The sequence below is a fragment of the Malus sylvestris genome, chromosome 11, assembly GCF_916048215.2.
Source record: "Malus sylvestris chromosome 11, drMalSylv7.2, whole genome shotgun sequence".
Lineage (NCBI taxonomy): Eukaryota > Viridiplantae > Streptophyta > Magnoliopsida > Rosales > Rosaceae > Malus > Malus sylvestris.
In genome coordinates, this window is record NC_062270.1 from 3,373,611 (window position 1) to 3,394,627 (window position 21,017).

The 21,017-nt window shown below is 35.9% G+C and overlaps 2 protein-coding genes and 1 long non-coding RNA gene across 3 annotated transcripts; all 3 read left to right on the forward strand.

Moving 5' to 3' along the window:
• Positions 1-941: 941 nt before the first annotated feature.
• On the forward strand, positions 942-6,927 carry LOC126588626 (uncharacterized). The gene is made up of 3 exons (XR_007611537.1): positions 942-2,267; positions 3,223-3,284; positions 5,852-6,927. It is a non-coding gene; the product is annotated as an uncharacterized LOC126588626 (long non-coding RNA).
• Positions 6,928-8,434: 1,507 nt separating this feature from the next.
• On the forward strand, positions 8,435-18,300 carry LOC126588623 (uncharacterized). The gene is made up of 11 exons (XM_050253730.1): positions 8,435-8,463; positions 13,890-14,037; positions 14,731-15,004; positions 15,109-15,208; positions 15,305-15,429; positions 15,501-15,582; positions 15,666-15,798; positions 16,505-16,662; positions 17,337-17,786; positions 17,972-18,124; positions 18,216-18,300. Exons 2-11 carry the CDS (start codon positions 13,894-13,896, stop codon positions 18,244-18,246), a joined length of 1,650 nt encoding a protein of 549 aa, XP_050109687.1. The 5' UTR covers positions 8,435-8,463; positions 13,890-13,893; the 3' UTR covers positions 18,247-18,300.
• LOC126589277 (uncharacterized) lies at positions 8,873-13,894 on the forward strand. The gene is made up of 6 exons (XM_050254529.1): positions 8,873-9,176; positions 9,388-10,770; positions 10,882-11,047; positions 11,423-12,873; positions 12,968-13,756; positions 13,890-13,894. The coding sequence occupies exons 1-6, from the start codon at positions 8,873-8,875 to the stop codon at positions 13,892-13,894; spliced, it is 4,098 nt and encodes a 1,365-aa protein (XP_050110486.1).
• Positions 18,301-21,017: the final 2,717 nt, after the last annotated feature.

Consider the following 21,017-nt stretch of genomic DNA (forward strand, 5'->3'; position numbering starts at 1 on the left):
ATATATTCATATATTTGTTACTTGAGTTAAGGTAGAATGTTTTGTAGATAATTTATGCTAGTATATTAGTTTTTTTTTTGTTGTAAGATATTAATTAGATTTTTTGGAGTTGAAAAATGCATAATATTAAAAGATTTTAATTGATTTTTAATATTTAAAAAAATATATAAAATGAGTATAAAAGAAATAAAAACATGTAATTAGATAACTGGACTCACTCCTAAAAACCATCTATGTTTTTGGACCTAGATCTAAAAGCCCCATTATTTTTATATCTTGTACACAAATTGATGGTGCAGCAATGAAGATAGTTGTGAAGGTGCCAATGTACTGTGACAAATGCAGAACCAAGGCCTTGAAGATTGCAGCTGCTGCACAAGGGTACGCGCCTTTCGATATTATCATTCAAAATTTCTTTCAACTTTTTCATTGTTAATTATAGTTGGCATGTAAATAATTAGAGTATCAAAATTAATGAAAGCAGGTGTTACAAAAGTGCGATAGAAGGAGCAAACACATATCATATGGAGGTGATCGTGTTGGTGCAAAAGCATGGTAGCTGGATCACTGAAGCAATGCAGCTGCAACATGGAAGAAGAAGATGAAGATCGAATTGTTGTAAGTGTTAGATTTAGTTGAATTTAAATACTTGTAATGAGTGCTCAAGATTATAACATCTTTATAGTGTATATCTTGCCACGTGTCTAGTTTGTTAAAAAGTTAATGAAAACATGTGTTGAGTACGTGATCTTAGTCACGCTGCTTGTGTGGGTGTGCAACGGCTATAATCCCCACTTTGTAGCCGATTTTGGTGGATGGAATCCAACGTAGATTCGAGGAGCTATGAACTCCATTCTTCTCTGAATTTCATCTTCTATACATCATCTTCAATCTCATTTCAATTACTTGTTGATTTGATTACAATTGCACTGAGAAATTACTTTAGTCTAAAGAAAGCATTGGAATTGTCACTGTTCCTTACTGTTCATGCACCTGAATTTCAGTTTAATTACATCCATACCATTGGTTTAATGACTGGGCTTTGTGGAAGTTTTGGGTTCGGCCTGGGGGCTTTTTTTTGGGTTTGGGCAGATGGCCTTTTGCTGGTTTGGCCTATGGCTGGTTTTATTTGGTTGGTTTCGGTAGGGATAGGAAAGCGGTGAGGTGAATGTCGTGAGTCCAGTGTAGCTTGCAGAATGGCAGGGAGTAGAGTAGAGATGGAAGAGTCGTGGGTGAGAGAAGAGGAGAGAGGGAAGAGTCGTGCGTTTGAAACGGGATGTGAGGAAAGACGGGAGGAGAGAGAGAGAGGGGTAGGATGAGCGAATCAAGGGTAGGGGTGCCTGAGAGTTTGGTTTGAAGGGTCGACAGCAAAGGGTGCGGAGAGAGACGGCGAGGCAAGTTGGGAAGGCTAGGGGTAGGGTTCCTTTCGGGATTTTGGTTCCAGCTGGATGCCATTTCTTCAACAATTAATGGGGAAGGCATGGTTGCATGCAGTTTCTGGGGTTGTGGGAGACATTTATGGATTTTGTCCAATGTTTTTAAAGAAGGACAGAGAGTGAGAGGGAGAGGGCAGAAAGCATGATTTGATTGAGTGGCAGGGATATTTAGAGGTTTTGTACTCTGATTCAATAGCTCAAACACTGTTTTTCAGTCATTGTTTATTGTTTGGTTTGTCATTTGCTTTGTTAAAACTATGATTAACATTTTATTGTTTCGATTAAGTTGTAAAGGAATTTTATAGCCCGTTTAGTTGGGTGTTAGGAAGATCAATCTGGTTAGTGCACTGTTTCGTGCACTGTTAGAGTCAGGTTTGTGTCTTTATAACTTTGGTAGTTACACTGTGCTCATTTCTCTGTTTCTTCATGCTTTGCTCCTGTTTCCTTCTCAACAAATCAAACTGAGGTTCCTTTCTGCTTTACATCCTTTGAATATCTCTCTGTTACTAGGTTGTTTCTCCATACTTTGTTGCTTCTATATTTTTGTGATAAGGGTGTTAGAAGGCTGTTTTAGTTGTTGTTTTGCTCCTCTGTTGATAGATTGTTTTTGCAAATCTTGGTTGCTTATGTATTTCTGTTACTAGATTGTTTCTCCATACTTTGTTGCTGCTGTATTTATGTGATAAGGGTGTTAGAAGGCTCTTTTAGTTATTGTTTTGCTCATCTGTTGTCGTGTTTAATTTTGTTTTGTTTTGTTTTTTGCTTTAGGAAATCGTGGTTCTTCAGATTTGGGCATTTTGTTTGCAGCCTTCAAAGCACTGTGTATTTAAGGTGAGCAAATTCAAGATTTTAGACTTTTGATTTAGAGACGATGCCTGATAAATTCGGTAGGAAATTTGAGATAATACTAGGAAAGTTTTGCTCTTTTCTAAACTAGGTTGTTGGATTCTTTTATCTGGGAACATTTTAGATTGAAAACTGTAACTTTGTGCGAGGTTTCATGAAATATAGGAAGTGTGCTTCCTCACTTTATGTTTCTATATTCTTGCGTTTTTCCATTACAGTATTGAACTCAGTGAAATGCTATTATGAATTGGAGTGGTTCCTATTGTCTTTGAGTGATTCTTATCACAACAATCAGGGAGAAAATCCCTCTCTTTTTTTTAATAATTTTTACTCTAGGTCTACGATTATCTAAATGATGCAGCACTGAACAAGAGTTAGGCCTTCAACTTAGCGTCGCAAAAACTTACTACCAATAGAGAGTTTGTAAGCACTTATGTTCCGACTCAGATCCTTACCGATATTTTGTGAATGTTGAAACGATACAGCACTAGGCCCAAGGTTGAGAACAGGTTAGATTTTTTTATTTTTTTTGTGTGATTAACGTATTTGTAAAACTTGATTGCATGGCATAATCTATAAAACTAAAACTTGGTTCCATGACATAACCTCTCCGACAACAAAGTCATGCTTGAAAGTTTGCATGTACTGGCAACCCTTAATCCTTATCCATACTAAATTAATAATCACAAAAATAATTTTGTATTCAATTAACATAGTCGTGGTGAAATGTTACTTTCATCTTTCTGTTCAATGAAAGAAAACCTTTTCAAAAGGGTTTTCTTTTGTTTTTCTCACACACCAAACGCTGCATTTGTGCATGTAATGAACTCATGTATGGAAATTGAAACAAGATGTCATATATGATTCGAACGTTGATTCAAGCTGTTGAGCTTTGGATTCTGGGTGATGATGGTTAATATGATTTTGTTTTCGATTTCAGGAGATTGGATTTTTCGAGTTGGTGACTTTTCTTTGAAGCCTACGAAGACCTCTGTGTTTAAGGTTAGTGGTTTTGATCTTCCATGGTTTTGATTCAACTTGCAGCCTAAGGTGTAATTTTAGATATGAGACTTTCAAGCTTTTTCATTAATCTTAACCTTGATTAGTTAACTATAATTAAATTAATTTTTTTTTTTATTTTGACCCCAACATTCAATTTTATTAATTCAATTTTGATAAATGATTGAAAATTTTTCAATGATTGTATTACCGTGTTTGATTATTGATTGAGCAGTTGGATATATTTTCTTGCTTAAGTTTTTCTTAGGTGTGTGCTAAATTGGATGTTAGTTTGGTTATTTCCGAGCTTTCACATGACTTCAGATACCCAATAGAGTATGAAGACCCCAACTTTAATTTTGCGCGTGTTTTGGTGCCTGCAAATGAAATCTGGCATAGCGAAATCTTGCATGGTGAAATTATGATAACTTTCCCTTCATCTTTAGATTAGCAAACAGAAGAATGAATTCAAAACAGTAGGATTTCGATTTCTTTTTCTTTACTCATTTGATTCGCTGGGTTTACAGATTTTAAAGGTTCAACATCCACCCGATGTCCATTTCTGAAATACATTAATTTTGCTTTTTATTTTTCTGGGTATACATTATCTGTGAAACTTTGGTCTTGATTTGACTTTTTGAAAGAAGAAAAGAAAAGGATAACTGAGAGATTGGTTTTTTTAAGAAAACCCATTTGGATATGGAATAGGATCATTTGACTAGGCCTAAGAGTCATACAACCAGCGTTTGTTTTCGTTGATTTTCTGTAGGGAGATTGGTTTTTTTACCTGGAACTGCTGAAAAGAATAGAATTCGGCTGTGTATATGTGTATGGTTTTACGCGTTTCGCTCAGTTGACAATTTGATAATGGCTGAAGTGCATTCTTTAGTGAAATGTGTTTTCTTTCCTCGATTGTAAATATCTTTTTTGGTATTTTGCAAATCGAAACAAAGTGAAAGCTTTAGCCTCTGAATTTTGCAACCGCTACCTTGCTGCTTTGGTAAAGTCTCAACTTCTTTATAATATCAATTAATTTTCGCTGTAATGTTAGGGTATTGAGTAGAATTCATATGCTACATAGAACATATGAGTAGACGTAGCAGCACACTTAATATCATATTGCATTTGCAAATGAAAATGATTTTAGCCATGTTAATAAACAGTGAATTAAGAGAAGATCAAGGCTAGGTTTGAGGTAAGTAAAACCTTGAGGCCAGAGTTTGCTCAAATATTATCTTAAGCATCTCAAGTGAACGCTTCACTACACACACATACACACACACACTCACCAGTCGTCACATACTTTGGGTTGTACCTGTAAGAGGACTAATATTCCCCATCTTGATCATAGAATTAGCAACATCAGCAAAGAACAAATTAGGATTTGTGTTATAGCTTTGGACCAAACTGATTTTTTTAGTTGTTCAAGTGGTTTTTCCCAATTGTTACAATTAGCTAATGCATTACTATGTAATCTGTGTTGACAGGTGAAAAAAAACTTTCGTTGGTTTGAAATATTTGTTCAAGTTTTCATTTAATTTATATTATTTTAACTCCATTTCTCCTAAGAGATTTATACACGTATAAAATAAGAAACTATTATCGTTTTTCTGGTTGCAAAATATATAGTTGCAGTGGTTAATTGTGATGTGGAAATGAGAGTTTTTGAAATTTAATTTCCACTTGCATTCTATTATTTCGAGATTTTAGAAGGTGGGTGTGGTTTAGGGTTAGAGTTTGGAATTCTGTGCAAATTCATTGAAGTTGTTGGTTATGCAGATGGTGGTGTGTGTATACAAATGATATGCGTCTATTCTTTTGCTTATATTTAAATCACATTTGAATCAAGACTTTCATATGTCACCTGAACTTAAATATGGTCTTTTCCCATTCTTTCCGTTTCAGACTTCTTATCTTTATGATTCTTTTTTAATTAACTGTTTGGTTCGATCGCTTTATGTTATTTGTCTGCTGTCTGCTTTGCTCTCATTCTTGGTTGTCTTTGTAATCCTCTCATTGTCCAGAGGTTGGATGGTTTGTTTGTTTTTTTTTAAATTTTGTTTGTACAATTCAGTCTGTGATTCTGTTATTGGTTGGTTGGTGTTTTCGTTAGGTTTTCTAATAATGAACTATCTCATCCTCCCGAAGTTCTTTAACATGTGTTGTTCACAACTGCGCTCTCTCAACGAACTAGACATTTTAAAAAAAAAAATTCACAACTTCTATACTTAGGAAAATGAGTAACCTTTTAACAATGCATGAATGCAACTAAGATGTTCAGAAAAATTCATGGCTATTAACATTAAAACTACAAGTATCATTAACTCATAAATACTTAGGTTATGTATTTTCTTTATCGGCTAAAACTTCAAAATTTGATCTAAAACACTGTCAAAATGCTTTTTGATTGTGTTTTTTTTTAAATTTATATGTAACTTTTGGTAATCTTATATTTTTACTTTATTAATGTGAGTTGTTAAGTTTTTCATGGTGTTATTCTTCAACTCACAAGCTTAAAGATACTTCAAAAAAAACAGAAATATTGACGCTATATTTAAATTTTGATTCAGGGTAAATAAAATGGTACGAGAGATCAATCGAAGGGAACAACAGATTCTAGGAGGAGTTTTTGTCAAAAATTTAAGGCAACTGGTTAAGGCTCGACACGATGAACGAAATCGAGGGACATTAGTGAGATATTCTGACACTGCCCCGGGACCTGGTACAAAGAATTCAGTGAAAATAGAAAAAACAAGGATGGGTTTGCGTGTTTATGGTAGGGGTGCAAACCGAAACAAATTGGTGGTCCATACTATGTATCCACCTGCAAATCGTAGTAATCCGCCGAAAGAAAAAGTTCCGCTGGATAAAACACTTTCACAACACTTTTTGGGGTTTTCCAATGGCATCCACAAGTTTGCTAGCTGGAAAAAGGTTGGAGTTTTGTTGCTCTTGCTTGCCTCCGCCACAACGGCCTTTGGAGTTTTAAATGTCTAGAGAAGGGGTGGGTCTTTAGATAAGATAAGGGCAATGTAAACTTTTTTTGTTCGGTCATAAGGGCAATAATGTAAACAGATAAGCCTTTAACCGTTTTAAGGATAAACTGTTGTTAATACTCTGTTTTTCCACCTTTTTGGTCAACTTCTATCTTGCTGATGAATGTATTTTGCTGACCCTTATATTCTTTTAAGGATAAACTTTTGTTCACACTCTTCTTTGCACCTTTTTGGTAGACTTCTATCTCACTGATAAATGATTTTTCCTAGCAACAACCTTATCGTGCTGGGATTTTTTTTCTCTCCTTTTATTTTTTATGCCATTTATGTTGTTGTTGATAGGATCTTTTAGCTGATGCTTCTTTGCTGGTTCTACACTTTTAAAGCCGTTGCTATCTTGATGTTTTAGTTTTCATAGTGAGCTGGCCTCTCTTGTCATCGACTTTTTCCTTTGCTTATATCGTCTCATGCTGAACAAAGCCAATGTATGTAGCAAGGTTGCTAAAATTGAGTGGATTTGTTATCCAATTGCACCTTTAGTTTGTTTAGTCAGTGGTGGAGAGGGGATGAGACATGACGGTATGGCGGGTTGGTGAGTCGCTGAAGTACTGGATCAGATGTTAATGGCTACTTAAATGGGGTTTTAGTATACAGATGTTTAGATTAGGATTTTTTTTTTGCCATTTTGTGATCCAGATCTAATTGTAGGTTTCGTGTTGCATGTCTCCATCTTTAAAATTTAATTTTTTTTATTAAAAACAGAGCATATAGCAGCATGTGAAAATATATGGATTAAACTATAAATGCATACGTTACACACTACGGACACAAACCAACACGAACTCAAAAATAGCCGGAGCGTCTATAAGTGTCATTGTATTTGTAAATAGTACTACAAACACATCATAATTCCACACGACCCGCCCCATTAGTGTTCTATTCAAATGCCTATGGATCTCATATCAACATTTACGAGGATTCAACACCTGAATCATTTGATCCTGGAGCATACTGTTCAAAATCACCACGGTTGATGTATCATTTTCACTTGCTTTACTTGCCTCCCAGGCAGAAATGGTGGCTTCTCCACTTTTCCCCCAAACAGATACGGTATCTTCTCTGGCGGTATTTGTTCGTATGCTGGAGTGGTATCTTCTCCTGCCTTGCCTATCCCCCAAGTAGGTGCGGCATGTTCTTTAGCTAGAGTTTTACCCCACGATGATGAAGAGCATCAATTGTGTGGCTCTTGCTTTTTTTGCCTTTGCTTTCAGCAACGATTTTTGGTGCCGTAATGAATTTTTCTCATAACGCATATAAAAACCTTTTACTTTGGTGCTTTTATTAAACCTAGAAAAACGCATATCTCACTTTTACAATTTGATTAGTAGTTGTTGAATGGATTTACCTAATTCTTTTACTATCAATTTGATTTTACATGCTTTGTCGGTTTTTATTCGTGTAAGTATATAAAAACTGCGTCATGAATTACAATTAGTCAATCTATAGATGAGCTGGCATTGTTAAGTGATGCGCTTAAACTCAAAACATGCTAGAGTATTTCTATCATTAATAATTTGTATCAAGCTCAACATTTCATAAGAGTCCAAATTGAGAGCTTTGTGAAAAAGAATGAAACTACATCACAACATTACATTGCTTGTAACACATGCTAATATTTTTTTAGCTAGAGCAAAAGTCCATTATCTTGCCTTCCGGACTTTGTCATGGTTGCAATATCTGGTGATTTATTTTATCCTGTTAGCCTGTTGTAAGATCAACCAAAAGTGTTTTGCCCTGTTGTTATTCTTTTGCATTATATGCTTTTTTTATTATTAGCTCGATTGTGCTTTAGTATTGTTGGTCTTTCTCGGTGTTAAATTGTTCATGCTGTCTCACTTTTGCATCTAATTAGTCAACCTAGGACAAAATTTAAACGTTTTAAATCCTGATCGTCTCTATTTCAGGCAATTCATTTTTTTTTTGCTAACCCAAAAGCTTTTGCTAACCTAAAGACTTTTGATGCATGTCATTTCTTTAAAGTATTAAAACATACGTCGTTCCAATTATATATGTGTTTATATTTTCTCTTCCTTTTTGTAGGTTCTACAACTTTTGTTTTAATCGTTGCAATCTTGCATTACTGCTCAGTAGGATTTGTGCCCAGCTACAATCCCGTCTCTATATCGGTTAGATTTCTGCACCTTTAAGGAACATCACCTTCTTCATTTCTGTTTGCTCTTTTGAGACCTTATGGTTGCTTTGCTGTTTGATCTTTATGTTCGTCTTCTTTATCGCTATTTTTTTAGCAATCGTTACATGCTTTATTCATACCTTTTACCGTTTCAACGGGAAACAACGCTGTTCAAGAAGACAGCCGCATATTAAGTTTCTCTATTCTTTGTTCTAATCTAATCTCATTATGATTGTGTTTTTACTGTTATGTTTAGAATGTGTTTGTGTTTTCAATCACCCCTTGCTTTAATGGGTTATAGCTCGCTGCTAATTTCATTTGGTTTAGATGGTTCTTTCGTTGATGTGTTGCTTTTATTAAAGGGTGCGCTACTGTTTCTGTTTTTTTCCCCTTTGTATAGTTTTATGTCTAAACGAATAAGGCGACCTAGAAGGGCCGTTGAAATTCAACGTGCCTATTTGGATGCGGTTGTTGCGGATGGTGATCTCAATAATTCAGAGTTGCAAGATGTTCCCACCGCTTACGACGATCAAGATAATGATGTTTCAACATCTTTGAACAACCAAGACAGCCCTCCCCAAACATTTGCATCAGCTTTAAAACAAAATATTCCCATCCGTGGTGTTTTTAACCCACATTTCGAACCTGGGACAAGTTCTCATCAGATTTCTGTACCGGTTTTCCTTGCTGATCGTGCCAATGAGCACAGTTTGTTAGCCATTCATGCTCAAACCAATCATTCTGGCTTGAACCCGCTGATAACCGGACAAGCCAACTATCAAAAAAAAAAGAAAAAGTATGCAATCTTTCAACATAACTCTATTCTCATTCTTACTAATTTCAAAAGTTAAGTTTCCTCCATCAGTTAACTTAAGGTTGTCGATTTGATGAATGCTTATGTTAATCTTTGTTTTTATAGGGATTGATTTAGAATATGTTGATTTTGGCTTAAGAAATTGTCAATGTCAATATTGCAGTGCTCTGTTTTGGTCTACAGAACAGTCCGCCAAGAATGCTTCATCTTCTACCTTGCAGTTCACCACGTGTTGCATGAGTCAAAAAGTAAAATTCCCACGCGTTAAACCCACCCCTCCTTATTTGGATGATTTGTTGAATCCCAAAAATTCTCGAAACAGCTTGCAATTTAAAACAAATATTAGATCGTATAATTCAATGATGGCATTAACATCAATGGGAGCCAAAGTCGATGCATCAATCAACAAGGGTCGGGGTCCTTATGTTTTTAAAATTAATGGTCAAGTCCATCATTTGATGGGTTCTTTATTGCCTCTGGAGGGCGAAATTCCTAAATTTGCACAACTATACATTCATGATACTCAAAATGAAGTCAGTAATCGTATTGGTTGTTTTAGTGGATCAGAAACGGTTGAAAAACTCGACCATCATGTTGTTGATGGCCTCATTAAAATGCTAGACGACTGTAATGAGGTCGTTAAGCTTTTTAGACTCGCTAGAGATATGATTGATGAAGGGTCCATAAGTCATTTACGTTTGCGTTTATACGGTGCACAGGCTAACCATGATGCACAATATAATTTGCCGGCGTGTGACGAGATAGGTGGCTTGATAGTTGGGGATATCGGCGAATTCCACACTGAAAGAGATATCATTGTGGAGCATAGGACGCATGGCCTGCAAAGAATCACAAAGTTACATCCTAAGTACATGGCACTACAATATCCTCTTCTTTTCCCCTACGGTGAAGATGGGTATAAGAAAGGCCTTCCTTGGAATCCAGATTATAAAGGGAAAAAACCAAAAACTGGGGGAGTATCACTAAGAGCGTTTCTAGGTTATCAAATTCAGGATAGACCAGGACAAAATGACACCCTATTGAAAGGTGGTAGATTGTTTCAACAATATTTAGTTGATGCATATGCCACGCTTGAAGAAGATATGTTAGATTTTATTAGGACAAATCAAGATTCTTTTAGAACAGAAAATCTTAAAGCAATTCATGAAGCTCTCAAAGCAGGAAATACAAGCAGTTCTGGTGTTGGCAAGAGAGTCATTTTGCCAACTTCGTTTACTGGCAGCGTTAGATATATGATAAATAATTATCAGGATGCGATGGCCATATGCCGTCACTTTGGAAATCCTGATTTATTTATCACTTTCACCTGCAATGCTAAATGGCCTGAAATTATTGAAGATCTACGTGATAAACCTGGTTGTAGGCCTGAAGACAGGCCTGATATAGTCTCCCGAATTTTTAAAGCAAAGCTTAACCATATGATTAAATTCATCAAATCAGGGAAACCTTTTGGCGATGTTGAATCAGGTTAGTTAATCGCTCTTGGCCAAAATTTTCCCTTTCTTTGTTTATCTATCTAATCATTACATATCTAGAGTGTTTTGTTTTGATGTCTTTGCATTCTCTATTTAAAAACAGTGATTTACACGGTGGAGTTCCAAAAACGGGGTCTTCCTCATTGTCATATCTTGGTCTGGGTGAACAAACATTATAAATGTCATTCTCCCTACGATGTTGATTCTATCATTTCGGCTGAGATTCCTGATGCAGATGTTGACAAAGTTGGGTACGATGCGGTTTCACAGTACATGATCCATGGGCCATGTGGTCTTGCAAATCGATTTTCACCATGCATGAAAGAAAACAAATGTTCAAAAAAATTTCCAAAACCTTTTACAAGTGAAACCACTTTTTCTGATGATGGTTTCGTTGCATATAAGCGTCGGGATATAGAAAATTTGTTTGTTCTAAAAAAAGGAATCAAGCTTGATAACGCATTTGTTGTCCCTTATAATCGTGAGCTATTATTGAATTATCAAGCGCATATAAATGTTGAATCATGCTGCCAATCAACACTCATCAAGTATCTTTTTAAGTACATAACTAAAGGTGTTGATCGGGCTAGAGCTGTTTTTTAGGATGAAAAGTTTGATGAGGTTGTGGCTTATCTAAATTGTAGATATTTATGCCCTTACGAAGCTGTTTGGAGATTGTTACAGTTTCACATTCATTTTAGGGAACCATCGGTTGAAAGATTGTCTGTACACCTTCAATCTGACCAAAACGTTGTTTTTAGAGAGACCGATGATCTAAACTATGTTATCAACCACCCTAATCTCGAAAGAACAATGTTAACGCAATGGTTTGAAACCAATGTCCAAGATCCTGATGCACGTAAGTTATCTTATGTTGAATTTCCGACGAAGTATGTTTGGAAAAATGATGAGAAACAATGGAGCCGTAGAAAACAAGGCAGATCTTTAGGTAGGGTTGCGTATGTTCACCCTGCTGCTGGTGAATTATACTATTTGAGGTTGCTGCTAAACTACCAGAAAGGCATCTTTAGTTTTGACCATTTAAAAACCGTCAAAGAGGTTCTTGAACCCACATTCCAAGCTGCATGCATGTCCCTTGGTTTATTGGGAGATGATAGGGAATGGAATAGCGCTATGTTAGAAGCAGTTATCACTGCATCATCTTTCCAATTGAGGCAATTGTTTGTCACGTTGGTGCTCTTTTGTGATGTCACTGATCCATCAGCTTTGTTTGAAGCACATTGGAAAACCATGTGCGATGACATTTCCAAGAACATGCATAATGCTTTTGGGCTACAAGATCTTTCTAAATATCAGGATGAACTTAGAAATTCGCTTTTGTACGAGTTAGAAAAGTTGTTTACAGCTTCAAATAGTTCTCTATCAAAGCATCACCTACCACAACCGAATAATCTAATGATGGATAGACTTAAAGCTAGGAGTTTGAGAGAAGAGTTAAATTATGATGCTAACTCACTGAAACAAGAGCACTCACTCCTGATCGGCCAATTAAACAAGGAGCAAAAATTAGTTTATGACAGCGTCATGGAGACGATTGACAACAATAGATCTGGCCTATTTTTTGTGCATGGTCATGGTGGAACAGGCAAGACTTTTTTGTGGACCACCATCATAACTAGAATTAGATCCCAAAATCAAATTGTTTTAGCGGTGGCTTCATCTGGAATTGCCTCCCTCTTGCTTCCTGGTGGAAGGACGGCTCACTCTAGATTTAAAATTCCTATCAACATCACTGATTGTTCGGTTTGTGAAATTAAAAAAGGGACTCATCTTGCAAAACTAATCACTGACGCTACTCTTATTGTTTGGGATGAAGCCCCCATGAATCATAAACGGTGTTTTGAAACTCTAGATAGATCCCTTCGTGATGTTCTTAAAGGGTCAAAACCAGGCTTTGACCATTTGCCATTTGGAGGTAAGCCAATTCTTTTCGGAGGTGATTTCAGGCAAATTCTTCCTGTTGTTCCAAGCGGAAGTGTTGCTGACATCGTTCAAGCTTCATTTACGAGTTCATACCTTTGGTCCTATTTAACTATATTTTTCCTTAAACAAAACATGAGGCTTTCGAAAACAGGTCTGAACGAAGTGGAAAAAAAAAGAACTCGCTGATTTTGCAAAGTGGATACTAGATATTGGAAATGGTACTGTTGCCAAATCTATATCTTCAGCTGATGAAGAAAGCTCTTGGGTCGAATTTCCAAACCAATTCCTTATCCATTTTGATGACGATCCCATCAAAGCCATGGTTTCAGCTGTGTATACAAATTTCAAAGCAAATTTCCGAGATGTCTCATATCTGAAAGAAAGAGCTATTGTGACGCCACGAAATGATACAGCAACTAAAATCAACGATTTTGTGTTGGGTATAGTACCTGGCGAAAGTCATACTTATCTCAGTTTTGATTCGGTGTCTTCTGCAACAGAAAATTCTGAAAATTTAGATATGCTTTATCCAATAGAATTTCTAAACCAACTTGATTTACCTGGTTTGCCGCACCACAAGTTGTCTTTGAAAGTTGGTGCCCCAGTGATGTTGATCAGAAATTTAAATCAAAGTCAAGGGCTGTGTAATGGAACACGATTGGTTGTAACACAATTGAACGACAGAGTTGTACAAGCAAAAATCATGACGGGAAGCAACATTGGCGAAAGAGTTTATATCCCCAGGATCATTACTGAATCATCTCAGCATAAATATCCTTTTACTGTGCGAAGACGACAATACCCTCTAAAAATTTGTTATGCAATGACAATCAACAAAAGTCAAGGACAATCCTTGAAAATGGTTGGTTTGTTTCTATCGCAGACTGTTTTTTCTCATGGACAACTCTATGTTGCGCTATCCAGGGTCACCTCAAAAAAGGGTCTCAAAATTGTTATTGCTCACAATAGTGACATGCCTTACGGTTATACAAAAAACATTGTTTATAAAGATGTATTGAAACATTTACATACAGGTATACGTTTATGTTCACATTTTGTCCCTTTGTTATTTTTTTTGTTTGTAAACATGGCTCCACCATTTCTTTCATAAATCACCCTATTCAATGTTGAATTTAATTTGCTTCTAAATTTTTCATCTTTTGCTAGATTAATGGATGCGATGCCGATTAGTTTTCTGACGCCGTACCAACCAGGAAACAAACTCCAGATCAGGGTTTGTAGGATATGGGTCACGAAGAGCATCGGAAATGATCCTCAACCTACAAGTCTTGATTGTGTATTTGTTGATAAACAAGTAAGATTCTTACACCTTTTAACCTGTCGTCAAACACTACTATTTTCGTGTATCAAAATGTGCACACAATTATTACAGCACACTTTTGTGATCAAACTTATCTTAAAGTTCGTGAACCAAATCCTCTACACAATTATACATCATTTCTGCATAATTAATATTTGGCGAATTGTTTTGCTAGATTCAATGTTAGCCCTCGACATTCATTTAGAGGCTGCATTTAACCAGTTCATGCAGGTGAACAACAAATCAAAATTCCATTTTTTTCCCTATAATAGCATGGCTTAAAATAAATTGCATTATTAACAAAAATATTCATGGTACACCATACACAATTCGGCTCTCTTTATATTTCACTAGAGAGATTATATTTTGTTATTTTTGAGGAAGATTTTTTAACTGAACAAACGAAGCTGAGTATCAACTACCAACTATTCTTTTCCTTAATTTATTCTCTTCTTTTTTCCTACCTGTACAAATGAAACTAAATATATATTTACAAAGTTGCTTCAATTGCTGCGAATTTCATTCTTAAAGTAATCTTCTCTATTATCTTCCATATGATCTTACATGTTATCTCTGTAGGAACCACTATGCTACGCTTACTTCTTACGTGGTTCCATAACCTTTTGCGTTAAATGTTCTCCTGCTCATTTAGTATACTGTCTGATTTTATTTTTCTTCTTCTGAAAGGGGGATGCGGTTCATGCAACCATGAACAGTCGAGACATGCAATATTTTTTTAACCATCTAAGGGTTGGCGAAGCATACGAAATCAACAAATTTCGTGTTGTTCACAACAGGACATCAAGCAAGGTTGTCCCTCATGCTGCCATAATTGAATTGAACAGCAAAACCACAATCGTTCCTATTGACAAAACAAGCGAGGAAATCCCGATGCATTGGTTCAATTTAATTGAGCTTGAGCAGCTTTACGAAAAAATCGATAGGGATGTTGAACTTACAGGTAACAAATTTACTCTTAAACGCCACTCCAAAATATGAGAATCATTTTAATTTTTTTGTTGGCTTTGGTGCACACTCATTCTCGCTAATGAACATCGTCTATAGATATATTTGGTTGCTTGACGGCTGTGCAGCCAATTGAAGAGGTAACCATCCAACGCACAAGAATTGCAAAGAAGAGAAATCTTAATCTCCAAAATTTTAGGTTATTTCTATATGCGTTAAACTCTGATTACAATTTTCACATATGACACCGTAGACGTAACGTATAACTGACTAACACCTTCTTAATTATTTACAGGGGTGAAACAGTAAGGATCACCTTATGGGGAGAGACTGCGACAAATTTTGAGGACAGTGGAATACAATCGTTATTGCCACCCGTGTTTGTTGCTTTAACATGCCTCAAAGTTAAACAATACCAAGGTCATGCCCCGACATGCTTTATTAAACTGCTTAAAGTTTCAATTTGTTCATTATTCTCTTTTTATCTATAGGAAAGCCTGTTCTTGGAAGCACAGGATCAACCGTTTATGTTTTCAATCCGGACATTCCACAACTCTCTGAATACAAGCGCAGGTAAATAAACAACCCTTCTTTAAGAACTTTTGCATTTATATTTTTTAGTTTAATCTTTCTCACCCAAAACATGCAAAAAATAGGTTTGAACATCTAAAATCACCTATGCGGATCTTACCCAGCTCAACTGACATGTATACAAGGCATGCTATTGGTGCTGCTTCTGAACCAAAAACGATAGACGAGTTGCTTTTACTTGATCCTACGTTGCACAAGGTTAGTCTATCATTACCAACCTGTTACAAAAATTTCAAACTGTTACAAAAAAAAACACACCAACAATTATAATGCCCCGGAATGAAATCAATTATTTAATATCAAGATCAATGAAGATATGATATCCCTAAGATATCTCAAAAGGAAAGTCAAATATAAGATGTAAACTTCATTAAGCTATTAGATGCCTTTTCTTTATGGTTATTATGCTTAATATTTATGTAAGCATAGGCTTTAGAATAATAACTAACATGAATGAGAAGTACAATCAAACTGAACAAGCAGTCCACCAATATGATGTTGCCAACGTGCAATACCCCCAGGATATTAAAAGTATGACAGAGTGCCTATTCGTTTTTACTCCATGTTTCCAAAGCGATGCTTAAATGATTAATGAAAATATGATACCCCTAAGACATCTCAAAAGAAAAGTCAAATGCAACATGTAAAGTTCATTAAGCTATCAGATACCTTTTCTTTATGGTTATCACGCTTAATATTTATGTAAACATAGGCTTTAGAATAATAACTAACATGAATAGGAGAAACAATTAAAGTGAACAAGCAGTCCACAAATATTTTGTTGATAACTTCCAATAACCAAGATATTAAAAGTATAACAGAGTGTGTATTCGTTTATACACCATGTTTCCAAGGTGATGATTAAATGTCGATGATCATTTTAAAACCTATGTTTCAATAACAGAATACAAGTTTCACATGCAAAGCGACTGTTGTTGACTTCGATTTGGCCAGAGGTTGGTGGTACAACTCTTGCCCATCCCGCCATAAAGTTGTAAAGAAGATGTCTGGATCATTTCAGTGCAACGAACATGGTTTGATAAACAAATTACCCGAACCATGGTAATAATCTTTTGCATCTATTTTACGTCTAACGGTTATATTAAGTTGTTGAGTCCTTTTTGAAATTCTTATGATTATCAAATTCACACATAATAATGCTTTTATATCTATGATATTTTATGAGACGAGAAGGTAGAACATGTGACGAGCACACAGCTTTCTTCAACCAACATATATTTTTGCATTCACTCTCATGCATATGTTGGTCTTTGATTCATGATCTAAAATGCGTGCATACAAATAACTTTACAATGGTCTCCATCTCCATTATACTTTGACTACTGTTTGACCCTTGGGAGTGTATTAGTGACATTATCGTAAATATTCCTGCTATAATGTGTTTAGGATACTCTACACCTATAGTGTTTTTCCCACCTTTAAAGAAGAAACTTAAGAGTTTCCAAAACAACCATAATGATGATACGTGAATGCTGCTTTGATGTAATAAGTCAATAAAATTTACACCGCTTAGGAGGAATGGTTGTTTTCTCAACTATTGTCATATGACCGCTTTTAAATATTGTAGCACACTTTCTTTAGTTTAAAGTTAACTGGTATGTTGAATTCAATAAGTTCAGTGACGAAATGGATATTGTAGGACCTCTCCATTTTGGTTACCAACTTTCGCTTAGAATGTATGATTGTCTAACACAAAATATCCTCCTCTTGCACAGGTTCAAGATCAATCTGATTGTCGAAGATAACACGAACCAACACAACTTCCTCATGATAGGAAGGCAAGCCGAAAAGATGCTTGGCGTTTCTTGCTACACTTTGGTGATAGAGAACGGACACGAGGACCCTTTCGTGGTGCCACCAATTCTTAACAATTTGGTCGGCAACTCAAAAACATTTCAACTCTCTTTTGGAAAGCAAAACACCGACTTTGCAAAAACAGACTTCATCGTTAATGGACTGGTTGAAGACCAACCGCTCTCCAACCCAACAATTGCCTCAGTCATACCACAAACACCCGCTACCAGTCTAGGCAAACAAATTACCAGTCAAGCAACCCCCGCCCCATTGACACCTTCCCAACAACCAGATCAACAACCCAAATCAGTTGCACCCGCCATAACTTCAAAGAGAGTATTGTTCCCTGATCAAACGGACAAACCTGACAGGTAAAGTTTTCCTGACAATAAATGTTGTCATGTGTCAATCTTAATAATTATACTTGCTTCTCTTCAGTGTAAATCTAGCCAATCATGAAAAACTGTCTACAAAACTTTTTGCACCACTCTTTCGCACTCTTCTCCATGGCTATCATGTTTCTCTTTAACCTTATAAAATTTACCTTCATTAACAGCAAAAAACCTCGCCCCCAGCAAACAGACACAACCAATTCAGCAAGAATTGCTAGAGAATTCCACAATCTGGTTGTCCCCAAAATTGAACCGGCCGACAAAGTACCAATAGCCGCACTCAAGACAAAAACTCAGGCCAAAAAAACCAAAGATAGGTAAATTATAATTTGTTTTTCACACCCACATCTACACAATATCAATGATGGCAGTATCTGCTAAATTATTATTTATGTGTTTTTGCTATAGTGTGGAAGATGTCCGATCTCAGAAAAAGTGAACACCCACAATCTTCATCATCGAGTGCTACAGGATGTGCAACATGTTTTTTGGGTTGAAAATTTGTGCTTAAAAACTTAGGTGCTGGAACAAGAATGAAACACTTTTTAATGTTTTTTGTTAGTGCTAAAACAAGTGGCTAGCTTGCAAGACATATATTTAACCATCTTAACTGCAGAAGCAAACGAACTGTTAACTACATATTGCTTCTGTTTCTTCAGTTTCTTATGGGAACAACCCTTTTGCATATTTTTTTCTTTTAACATTTGTGCTTCGGAAATGTTTTTTCTTAATGCTAAAACAAGTGGCTAGCTTGCAACACATATATTTAACCATCTTAACTGCAGGAGCAAACAAAGTGTTAACTGCATGTTGTTTCTGTTTCTTCAGTTTCTTATGGTAACAACCTTTTTGCATATTTTTTGCTTTTAATATTTGTGCTTCGGAAGTTAGCTGCTTAAACAAGTACTTTAACATTCACTTTCATCCTACTAATTGTGTAACAGGAGGGATTAAAAAAAGGGCAGAAATTGTACATACAGAAGAACACAAACTTTATTCTTTTCTAGAGTTCCTGTTGGATCAGTGGTTCCCATCAACATATAACTCTGAGCACTAGAAATTTTCCCTTTTTTAAAACTAATATTTTCCTCTTTCTTCAAGAATGACAAACGATGTTGCAAATATGATTCTTCTACACGAATATGAGAAGACATCAACTTAAACGTGTTGTAATCATCATCCATCCCGCCGTAGCTTAAGGCAATTGGAAATACAGAACATGCAAGGAACGAAACCCATCAAGGAATTAGAAATAGTGAAAAGAAACAAAAATTTAATAGGATGTTATATAATCCGTAGACATGTATAAAAACAACAATATGGCAGCCATTTAAATAGATAGAAATATAACCTTACTTTTGGCTGCTGCACGCCTATTGCAAAAAACACCACTGAGTATTTTCCAGATCTTTCATCAGTAACTCCATGAAATAATCTTTCGGCACCACTCCATGGTATAGAAAAGCAATTAAATTCCTATTGGACATAGAATTCAGTAGGACTCAAAATTGTTGTTAAAATAACACTGTTAAAAATTTGAGCTTTACTTACTGACTTTGTGTCTTATTCATGCAGTTACGCTTGAAATGTGTCTTCTTCATGCAGTTACGCCTGAAATAGTTGGTTCCCGCAGCAACGTGCGGGCTTATTTCCTAGTTTAGTCTAAAACTAGCCTAAACACTAACAGATCGGGGATGATGTGGACTCCGTTTGCTTGACGAGGTCATTGAGGAAGAAGCTCGGCTGTTCCTGCACTATAGTTGAAGTTGAAAAAGTGAAGCCTGTGGAGCCAAAAATAATCATAAGGCAAGATTTTTGGATAGAAGAGGACAAAAACACTCTTGAGGTATAACAGAATTCCTACGCGCAAGCAGCGGGCAATCATCCCTCAACCAAGTCAAAAGTGCCCAAAATAGGTAACAATTCAAAACATATCTCATCAAATCCCTTCTACAAGGTAACTCCCAAAACCTATTTCATTCCATATATTTTTTTTACCTCATTTTCCCTTTTTTAGCTAATCAATTAACTATTTATTTTATTCATTCCATAACCTCCCAAAAACATTCATTTTATTATGTTAATTAGCCAATTAATATATTTATTCCTAATCAATATATTAATTTCTAATTAAATCGCCAAATAACACCCAAAAACATCCCAAAGGCCGGTCACCTTTTTTCCAAAGGGGACCGGCCATACTTTATATATTGAGCCCAATTTTTTCTCCAAATGATTCCTACGCGCGAGCAGGGGGCAATCATCCCTCAATCAAGTCAAAAGTTCCCAAAATAGGTAACAATTCAAAACATATCTCATCAAATCCCTTCTACAAGGTAACTCCCAAAACCTATTTCATTCCATATATTTTTTTACCTCATTTTCCCTTTTTAGCTAATCAATTAGCTATTTATTTTATTCATTCCATAACCTCCCAAAAACATTCCTTTTATTATGTTAATTAGCCAATTGATATATTTATTCCTAATCAATATATTTATTGCTAATTAAATCACCAAATAACACCCAAAAAACATCCCAAAGGCCGGCCACCTTTCTTCAAAGGGGACCGGCCATACTCTATAAATTGAGCCCCATTTTCTCTACAAACTTAGGTCCACACTCTTGCAAAACTCCAAAAACTCTCTAAACATTTTTTCTCCCTAAATTCTAACTTTGGCATCGGAGGTTCTTGGGCCAAAGCCCCTCCATTCATCGTGGGCGCGTGAGGCTCTTGGCCTTGACCCTAAAGTGTTAATTGTTTTGTAGGTGCAATTTTGTCCAAGAAGAAGAAGGCGGAAATTTGCATCCACAAAACAATTAACACCTTAGGGTCAAGGCCAAAATTGCACAAAACATTTAACGTCAAGCATAGCGCTCAATGTTTTGCCTCGCCATTCAAAACTGTTGATCATAGGCACAAATCAAATATTGAAACCCAAATCTACAATGCTCGAGCCTTGATGCTGATTTCATGTTCTTCGATCCTTTTAACCATATTTCATCACAATATTACTTCATCTTGTTACTTGTAAGATATTGTAAGGGCACATTTCTATTTTTAACCTAATTTCTTTACCAGGGAAAAGATTAATTGGAATACAATTGTCAAAGATTGGATCCCATAACATTATTATTTCTCAACTTAATAGTGTATAATAGACAACCATACGTCACTTTACATTCCTCAACGGATAATGCTAGGAAGAC

Coding starts and splice junctions, on each gene's coding strand:
- LOC126589277 (XM_050254529.1), top strand. CDS start 8,873: ATGTCTAAACGAATAAGGCGACCTAGAAGGGCCGTTGAAATTCAACGT. Junction 10,771..10,881: donor TTTTGGCGATGTTGAATCAG/GTTAGTTAATCG, acceptor ATTTAAAAACAG/TGATTTACACGGTGGAGTTC. Junction 12,874..12,967: donor CATGAGGCTTTCGAAAACAG/GTCTGAACGAAG, acceptor CTATATCTTCAG/CTGATGAAGAAAGCTCTTGG.
- LOC126588623 (XM_050253730.1), top strand. CDS start 13,894: ATGGATGCGATGCCGATTAGTTTTCTGACGCCGTACCAACCAGGAAAC. Junction 15,583..15,665: donor CTCTCTGAATACAAGCGCAG/GTAAATAAACAA, acceptor TGCAAAAAATAG/GTTTGAACATCTAAAATCAC. Junction 15,799..16,504: donor TTGATCCTACGTTGCACAAG/GTTAGTCTATCA, acceptor TTTCAATAACAG/AATACAAGTTTCACATGCAA.